Source organism: Monopterus albus, unplaced genomic scaffold (assembly GCF_001952655.1).
Source record: "Monopterus albus unplaced genomic scaffold, M_albus_1.0 scaffold65.1, whole genome shotgun sequence".
In the NCBI taxonomy this organism is placed as follows: Eukaryota; Metazoa; Chordata; class Actinopteri; order Synbranchiformes; family Synbranchidae; genus Monopterus; species Monopterus albus.
This window is the reverse complement of record NW_018127945.1, coordinates 4,246,827-4,256,381: the sequence shown is the minus strand read 5'-3', so window position 1 is coordinate 4,256,381 and position 9,555 is coordinate 4,246,827. Positions and strand designations below refer to the sequence as shown.

Genomic DNA, 9,555 nt, shown 5'->3' with positions numbered 1-9,555 from the left:
ACCAGGTGGACAGGTCAGCACCACGGACAGAGACACACGCTGGTCACATCCATGCAGCTGCTGGATTATCAATATGTTTCTGGGTGACCTGGGTCATATGGTCCATTTATTCTTTTCTCTTGCCGCAGTGTCACATAAAATATCCTGTAATGCATTTAATAGGCTAAAGAGAATATGTCTATTCTTTTTTTGAGGATATCTGTGTTCTTGTTAGCCTACTTCTACCTAATGGTAAAGTAACCCCTGAGAATTACAGTAGTTATGCTCTTTTATTTCTCACAGCCCTAACATGCACTCTGAGACCTTCAGTCCCTTATTCTTACTTATAGTGACTACACCCAGCAGACGCCGAGCACCTACACTTGGCTTTAATCAAAGTATACTCATCTGAGTCTAAAGCTGGTTGTATTATCCAGTCACAGCACTTAGAACAGCACCGCTCTGAAACTGGAAAAACATCAAACTTTTTAGGTTTGAGGGTTGCCAGATTTGCTGACTATCAGTTAAACAGTTCTCTATTTGGGGAAACTGCTGCCAACATCTTGTTATTTTAACACACATCACATCTTCTTCCCTGCCTACTTGCAAAGGACAGGGTGCTATGAATAAACACAGGGCGTCAAAACATATTCAACTCCAAAGCCAGCAAAGCAAATGGCATATCGGGAGACTGTGCCAGACATCTGTCTATTGTTCCTATACCGTTTGCCAGTAGCTGATAGAAGGGAAATGGACCACTTGCAAATGTATATGAATGGATTTAATCAAATTTTGCAAACACATAAAAAAACTTTAGGATGCATTATCATGTTTTAAAAAGCATAAATATCACAAGCAGCTTGGCAACTGTTCAAAACAGTGTTCAGTATAAAATCACTCGAATCTGTTTAGTCTAATTATAACTAACAGAGTAGTAGAGAGTCCAGCCTCTCTCAAGGAGTAAGGTTGAGAGCCACGGTGAGGCCATGGAGAAGGACTATCGGTCGGCCTCGAAGAGATTCTGGCAAACCGTCCGGCGCCTCAGGAGGGGGAAGCAGTGCCCTGCCGAAACTGTTTACAGTGGGGGAGGGCAGCTGTTGACCTCAACTGGGGATATTATCGGACGGTGGAAGGAATACTTCGAGGATCTCCTCAATCCCGGCGCCATGTCTTCCGATGAGGAAATATCTCATGTATATCAATAAACCTATGTACCTCGGCATGCTCTTCATAGTTGTGTAGCTCCAGCAGCAGGTTCTGTCTGCGTTGGCTGAGCTCTCTAATGAGGTTCTGTTCAGCACTTGAGTCCATTAGATTCCCTTTCAGGTCCTTACTGGCTGGCAGGTAACCACGCACTACAGGGCACACATTCAGAACACTGAAAACATCCTATTCCAAACTCAGAGCATCAGAACATCCAAACCATGTTTAGGGTGTTTCTACACTACAGTCTGAATGAAGTTCAAAATGCAGCTCAGGCTCAATGGAATGGGGTTTTTAGTTTTTGAGATTCAGTAACTTGAAGTGAGGTGAAGTGGAAATTTTGACCTTGATGAAAGGTTGGCAAATCGTAAATGTAACACGAGTGAATTTCAGTTCATCTCCATTGTACTCGAGTGACAGCACCAGTATCACTTGGGAGATATTTCAAAAAGGCAGTAACTAAAACCAAAACACTGTAGAGGCCACATGCCATTAGGAATAAGCTTGATTTATGGTTCTGCATTAAATCTATGCAGAGCCTGAAACTGAATGAACCATGTTGGAGTTAAAACTAACTGCAGTTACTTTTACTGAAATTACTGCAATGCAGATATGAGACAAAACATCAGAGGAGATGGTCTGTATGACCACTGAACCAACTGAGGCAGAATGAGGAGGGATTTATCCTGCTTTTCAGGCCACTGAGAGACATAAATGAGGAAATGCAATACAACCTATCATAGTTGTCGCAGTCCTTGTTGTCACAACATTCAGTTACATTTCTGGAGAGGTGCATATCAGGCTATGCTGTAGGCTAAGAGGTTACGCATTACCTATGTCATACTTCTGGTGTAGATTTAAACACAAAATGATAAACCAAGCTTTAGTTTGAGGGTGTATATTTTCAATTTGGGTTAGAAATATACATTTTCCTCCTAATTGTTGTAGCAGTATTTTACTTGTAGTGTAATTTGGATGATATGAAAAGCACAGTATGTAACAACAAAGTTCTTTTCAGAACAAATACTGACATATGTTACAGACAAACTGACCCACACAACATACCCTCTCCCTCTATGGAGGCGCAGATGAGTTGTTTCTGTCCATCCAGCCTGTAGTCTCCCTCCACTACTCCAGCCACAGAAGAGGATAAATTGTCTTTGAAAATGACCTCACCTGTGTGGTCACTACGAGCATCAATCTGCAACAAATGGGGAATGTGATCAAGAAGAACTACTAGCTACAGAAATGCATGGCTTGCTGTGTCTAAAAATCTAAGGATAAATCACACTCCTGAAGTGTAAGAGGCCATTTGTAGACACCAGGCCTGCTAGGCTGAGTGCCGACCTTTCCATTGGACCAGCCAGTGATGAGCTCCACAACACCATCAGCATTCAGGTCAAAGGCATGGATGCTCATTGCGTGATTTTTTGACTAAAAGAGGAAAGAAACAGGCACACTTAATAAAAGGTGCACTATCTTTAAAGCATCTTGAGTCTGTCAGTTCAAATACCATGCTAATGTAGGATCAAACTGTTTGAATGATTATGGTACCTTAATCCTCCAGTAGCGGGCAGTGCGATCATAGACTCCTACGGTGCCATTAGCCAGGGCATAGCCAAACCTGCTGCCGTGCATGTGGCACAGTGATGTTACTGTCTGTGTGGAGAAGAACAAAAGGAAAACTTGTCATATCAAAAAGAGCTGCTCTGCTCCAGTGCAGCATCTACAACATATCACTACTACCAGTGCAATGATAATAGCAGTTATTCCTCTGCTACTGTCCCCGGTACAAACCACAATTCAAATGTATAGAAAAAAAAAAGAACACAGTCAGTTCAATTGAATATCCTTTACAGTCAACAAGCTTGGACAGACTGTGTAGTACATTTACCTCATTTTCAGTCATCTCAGACACAAGTTCATCCTCTCTGAATACCCTTATGTCAAAATCCTCAGACCCTACCAGGAGCTGTAAACACAACATACAATAGTCAGCAATGTTTTTCAGCATCATCAAATTACATAATTATTCATATAAATGACTCTTTCATATAATTCATGCCAATAGTTTTGACACAACATTTATAAAGGAGACAGCCGTAAGAGAGAAGGAACCAGAAGAGAGCAGAGGAAGCTCCCCAGCTGGAATCAGAATGCAGCTTTAGCAGCCACACAGTGTTCACATGTACAGATTTGAAAAGTTTGAATAGCTACAGTTGCCGTTTATAATGAATGAGGTCTGGCTTTGTAACAATGCAGCCCCAGCTGAGATCAATTCACAAAGTGCACAGCCCCGGGAAGTTAAGAAGAGCTCAACTTCATGCAATTATCCTCTGATTGAGTGTGAGCAACAGCCACGTTAGAGCCAACCATCATCTTGATTCCAGGTCAAACTCAAGCACAGAGTTGGTTACTACTCCACCCAACTACATGAAGGAATTTCACACAAAACTGAGGAAAAGCTGACCAAAGTTTCCATCTTCTCAATTCAATAAGTATGGCATGTGGAAACAAATCAATGTTGTTGTGTCTGGTAGCAGAAGATACATCAGACTGATGAGTTGGAGAGTATGTACAGTTGAAGTCAGAAGTTTACATACACCTTAGCTGGTTTTTCACCAAGTTTAATCCTATAAACATTCCCTGTCTTAGGTCAGTTACGAGCACTATATTTTAAGAATGTGAAATGTCAGCATAATACTGTAGTAGAAACAAGATTTATTTCATTCACATTCCCCAGTGGGTCAGAAGTTTACATACACTCAGTATTTGGTAGCATTGCCTTTAAATTGTTTAACTTGGGTCAAATGTTTCAGGAGGCCTTCCACAAGCTTCTTACTGGAATTATAAACACCATGGGATTGCTGAAAATGCTGGAATTTTAGTCCATTCCTCCTGACAGAACTGGTGGAACTGAGTCAGGTTTGTAAGTTAATACAGGACTCGTTTTGCTCTGGATATAAATACTTTGGTGCCCGTTTTGCTCTGGATATAAATACTTTGGTACCCATTTCCTCCAATGTCTTCACAAGGCCCTTTGTTGTTCTGGGATGTATTTGTACTTTTTCAACCAAAGTACGTTCATCTCTAGGAGACAATGCATTTCTTTCCTGAGCAGTATGATGGCTGTGTTGTCCTCTGGTGTTTATACTTCATTGGTATTGTTTGTACAGATGAACATGGTTATCTTCAGGCTATTGGAAATTGCTCCCAGAGATCAACCAGATGTTTTTTTCTGAGGTCTGGCTGATTTCTTTTGATTTTCCCATGATGTCAAACAAAGAGGTCCTGAGTTTGAAGGTAGGCCTTAAAATACATCCACAGCTGCACCTCCTATTGACTCAAATGATGTCAATTAGCCTATCAGAAGCTTCTAAACCTTTAGATTTTCTGGAATTTTCCAAGCTGTTTAAAGTAACAGTCAAGTGAGTGTATATAAAAACATCCACAGCTGCACCTCCTATTGACTCAAATGATGTCAATTAGCCTATCAGAAGCTTCTAAACCTTTAGATTTTCTGGAATTTTCCAAGCTGTTTAAAGTAACAGTCAAGTGAGTGTATATAAAAATCTGACCCAATGGAATTGTGATATAGTGAATTATAATCTATCTGTAAATGACTGTTGGAAAAATTACTCGTGTCATCAGCTCAGCATTTTACATGGTCATCCCCTCCAAATTAACCACAAACTTGGCGACCTGGGCATCAGCACCTTCCTCTGCAACTGGATTCTGGACTTTCTGACCAACAGGCCTCAGCATGTTAAGTCAGATAACACCTGCTCCTCCACCATTATCCTCAACACCAGCATACCACAGGACTGTGTGCTGAGCCCTGTGCATGGCTTCAACACCATCATCAAGTTTGCAGACAACATTACAGTGATCGGCCTTATCAGCAACAATGATTCGACAGCCTACAGGGGAGGAGGTACAGCACCTCAATAACCTGCTCCTTAACACTAACAATACCAAGGAGCTCATTATGGACTACAGGAGGGAGAAAGGAGGCACACACAACCCCATCCATATTAACGGCATGGTTGCTGAACGTGTCTCCAGCTTCAAATTCCTGGGAACCCACATTTCATATCATCTGTCCTTGACCACCAACACCCGTAGCCTGGTTAAGAAGGCTCACCAGCGTGCAATAGTCATACTGTTGTGGGTTACATGTTCATCAGAGCGATGGCTCGGGGGAAGAAACTGTCCCTGTGCCTGGTTGTCTTAGTGCACAGTGACCTGTAACGCCGTCCAGAGGGGAGGAGATCAAACAGATTATGTCCAGGGTGTGAGGGGTCTGCAGTGATCCTCTCTGCCTTCCTTTTGACCCGTGAGGTGTACAGGTCCTCCATGCAGGGCAGGTTCACACCGATGATCTTTTCTGCAGGTCTGACTGTCTGCTGAAATCTGTACTTGTCCTGTTTGGTTGCTGAGCCAAACCAGACAGTGATGGAGGTGCAGAGAACAGACTCAATGATTCCTCTGTAGAACTGTATCAGCAGCTCCTGAGGCAGGTCAAACTTCCTGAGCTGGCGCAGGAAGTACATCCTCTGCTGTGGCTTCTTGATGATGGTCCTGATGTTGGACGTCCACTTCAGGTCCTGGGAGATAGTGGAGCTCAGGAACTTGTAGGACTTTACTGCTGCCAAGTGTGGTGAGGGGTGTTAAGGTGGGGGGGGTTCTTCCTGAAGTCCACTGTCATCTCTACTATTTTGAGCATGTTCAGCTGCAACTACACCATAGGACCAGCTGTTCAACCTCCTGTCTATAGGCTGACTCGTCACCGTCTCGGATGAGACCAATGACCATTGTGTCATCTGCAAACTTCAGGAGCTTGACAGAGGGGTCCTTCGAGATGCAGTCGTTGGTTACATGTATGTAAACTTCTGACTTCAACTGTAAATGACATTCTCAACACAATGTACCTTCAGAACTACTGATTTATGAGAGGTCAAATACTGGCAACTACTTATATCCATATGTGTGAATGCACCATTAATTTGCCAACCAGCCTGGACTCACCTCATTTTTCCCATCACCAGTGAAATCACAGAGCATCAGGGATCTGACGTTATCGCCAGTTACCTAAGAACAATATCCTTGATGACAACTCACAGAATTGTAACTGCAATGACAAAAACTGCATTCACAAATTTACTCGTGAAATCAATAAGCATAATGAACATAATGAAATAAACTGCACAAATGATCTTGTCCCATATGTAGTTAGATTTGTTTTAAGTTCAGGACTCCTGACTAACTCTAAGGTTTTAAACATTCAGTTTCAGAAATAATTTGAGGGAAAAAAAAACAATCAAACATGTTTTACTTTTACATGCACCTTTTGATGGAAGCAATATCATTAAAAAGAACTGGAGATTTTGGTACTATAGATTAATCAAGCATCACTGTCTTAACAGTTGTGTGTCTTACAAACTACAGAGTTTTCTAATATTAAAATACTGTCTTAGTTCTTACTGTCCAAAAGTGGTCATTGCCCTCATAGTCAAAGCCTTGTAAGGCGCAGTTCCCTCCAATGATGGCAAGAGGGTTAGAGATGTCACCGAGTTTCCCCAACACAATAGCATTGGCCCCATCTGTCACCTAAAGCCGCACACAAAACAAACAAACAAGGTTTCTTAACGTGAAATACTGTACATCAGCATTTTGAGAGCTAGGCTTGAACCATTCATATATGTTTTCATTGTAAAACAGTTACAAGGCAGAATAGATGGGAAGGAAGTAATGTTTCATTCCAGTTGTCTTTTTGTTAGCAAAATCACTCAAAAAGTCACAAATAGAACAAGCAGAAATATTACAAAAACTATTTGTTCTAACCTCTATTCTGCAATATATCGTACATTTTTCACTGTGATATGTTTGTCTTACACATTTCCCTCCCCTCCCGTTAGCCTTCCCCCTATTCTCCTCAGCTACACCCACCTCTCTGTAGAATACATCAGCATTGTCATGGACATCATAGGCCAGCAGGTTTGTCTGGGACCCCACTAATAGTGTGTCCCCAGTGGTATTTGGTCCTAGCGTTCCCGCCGTCAGACAAGTGACTGCCTGGTTGATGTTGAGCAGGGAGATGTCAGAGTCCTGGGCACTCTGGCTCAGTCGGTGGGCTACAGGTCTCTGAGCACGAGTATGAGGGTTGTGGATAAAAACCTTTTAAAGAGAACAAGTAGAGAGTTGAGGGCACAAGATATAAACTGTACAGTACTGCAATTATTAAATTAAGAAAGGAACTATATAAAGGAGAGTGAATCGGTGTTGTGATGAGTCTAAGTCTTAAAGAGATGTAGAGTAGTGCTTCAGAGTGGGGTAATTAAGAAAAACTGTAAGTAAACACTGAGAATATAGTCACTCTCTTTCAACAATGTTATGACAAGGCCACAGAAACAAGCATGGAATTTGTGGTTAAATATGAGAGAATAAAGGAAGGAACCATTGCCAGGTGCTCAAAGACCAACCTTGCTGTTATCTACTATTTGCTTATACTCATCAAACTTATGCTAGAAAAGTACACATTATGTTTCTCTCACCTTTCCAGCCTGTGTGGCTGCAGTAAGGCAAGGGTGGACTCCGTCAAATTTCCCAATAGTCATCATACGAGGGTTGATCTTCTGGTTTAGTTTCAGATTGAATATGGGGACCAACATTGTTCTTACTCTAGATCCCTAATCAGGCAAGAACCAGGGAGACACAGACAGTAGGGCGCAATTTATTACACTAGATCTTTCAGACATGTAAAGCCTGCAAATCGAGCACACAAACAGCTAAAAGGTTGCCATGTACGTGCCCAAGTCAAGTGACAAGGGGTGATTTTGCTACACTAATGTAATAAGCTTACCTCAGACAGCTAGTGTGGAGTGGCAAGCTAGCGTTAAAGGTTCTCACCTGGCTAATCTCCCTGACGTCTGCTGTTCAAGACTGCCAGTTATGCAATAAAAACACATCACCCACGTCTCTTTAACATCTCATAATCCCTGTATAAATACCAAGTATGGCAATAATATTTCGAAGGAAATAAATTCTACTACATTTTCTTTACTTGCCTTGCATGTCTAACACAACTAGCTAGCGTTACTAAGTAACGTCGCTGAAACAACTCCAAACTATTGAAGAAACAAAAACAAACATCGCTGCTTTCAGTAACCGTACCATGTCTTGCAAAAAAATATAATTAACTGAACATAATTAAATTGGAGAAACACACCTGACCCCATCAACAGCTGCTGAATCTGGTTTAAATGAGCTAGGTGGGCAATGCAGTGCAGTGCGAAATATGACCGTCGAGTCCCTGCCTACAACCACTTCCTGTCTTTCAAAATAAAATATTCTTGTTGACTTTAAATGGCGGAATATCATTCAAATATTGTAGATAAATACAATTTTACTAGAGTATTTCCCTTTTATGTTACTTTATACATATTTTTATCAAGCTAATCAATTGTGAAAATGTTCTGTTTTTATACTACAGTGGACTGTAGTAGTTTTCTCCTTCCGTTGTTGTTGCGTACAATTTATAAAGTGCCAAATGTCAACATGCGAGTCGTCAGTGTGACGATTCGCTGTGGCAACCCCTAAACGGGAAAAGCCGAAAGTGACTTTCTATTTAAATATTAATATCACTTTTCAACACACTGCTATTAAATCTTGTATCGTAACTACTCACCATTACTATTATTTGCACTCGTAAATTACTTTTTATCATCATAATAATTTCTTATCCATCACTACCGTCCATTGCACGCATAGCCTATCATCTCTGTCTATGGTGCATACCATTTTATTTATTTCAGATTTGTTTTTCATTTTGTGTGTGTGTGAATAGGGTCCTTTACCTATTTTCCCTTCTTTTTCGTGCAGAGAGCAGCTGTCACAAGGCAACAGCTGTAGCTTAAGAAACGAGCTCTACAGCAATTCCTCAGCTGTGTCTCACATCCAGGAAGTTAAAGCAGAGCTGTAAACATGTAACCACAACTGTACCTTTATAGTATAAGACCTATATTCGAATTTCTACATTATAGTGACGTCGCTGCCTGATGCTCAGGTAGTGCAGCAGTACCTTCTGGTGGTTACTGCTATATGCATCTTATTGTACATTACATGCAACACATGAATTATAAATGACAACTGAATATTAAGACAAATCTATTCTGTTCAATTTATTATTGACCTGGAGAAATGGGTGTAAATACACAAGGCAAAAGAGAGGTAGCCCATAACCTAGCCAATTTATTTGTTAATGATTAACTATGATTTGTTTACAAACTGTTACATGAACTTCTGACAAATTAAAAAAAGATATATGTCAGTGTCAGTTTATCTGTAAAGCATGTTCAAAGACATCGCAGTGAG

General features: G+C 41.0%; 1 protein-coding gene across 6 annotated transcripts in view; it reads right to left on the bottom strand.

The window, feature by feature from the left end:
* The window catches only part of bbs2 (Bardet-Biedl syndrome 2), a 20,266-nt gene extending 11,131 nt beyond the window's left edge, over positions 1 to 9,135 (bottom strand). The window contains exons 1-12 of one of the 6 annotated variants that reach the window (XM_020604435.1): positions 8,411 to 8,528; positions 8,250 to 8,309; positions 8,092 to 8,124; positions 7,737 to 7,871; positions 7,132 to 7,359; positions 6,667 to 6,792; positions 6,211 to 6,273; positions 3,077 to 3,154; positions 2,737 to 2,841; positions 2,530 to 2,616; positions 2,248 to 2,383; positions 1,195 to 1,334 (exon numbers count right to left, since the gene is read on the bottom strand). In XM_020604435.1, the coding sequence (XP_020460091.1) occupies positions 1,195 to 1,334; positions 2,248 to 2,383; positions 2,530 to 2,616; positions 2,737 to 2,841; positions 3,077 to 3,154; positions 6,211 to 6,273; positions 6,667 to 6,792; positions 7,132 to 7,359; positions 7,737 to 7,853 (1,080 nt within the window). In that variant the 5' untranslated portion in view covers positions 7,854 to 7,871; positions 8,092 to 8,124; positions 8,250 to 8,309; positions 8,411 to 8,528. The other 5 variants (XM_020604437.1, XM_020604438.1, XM_020604433.1 and 2 more) reach the window with 5 other exon arrangements.
* Positions 9,136 to 9,555: the final 420 nt, after the last annotated feature.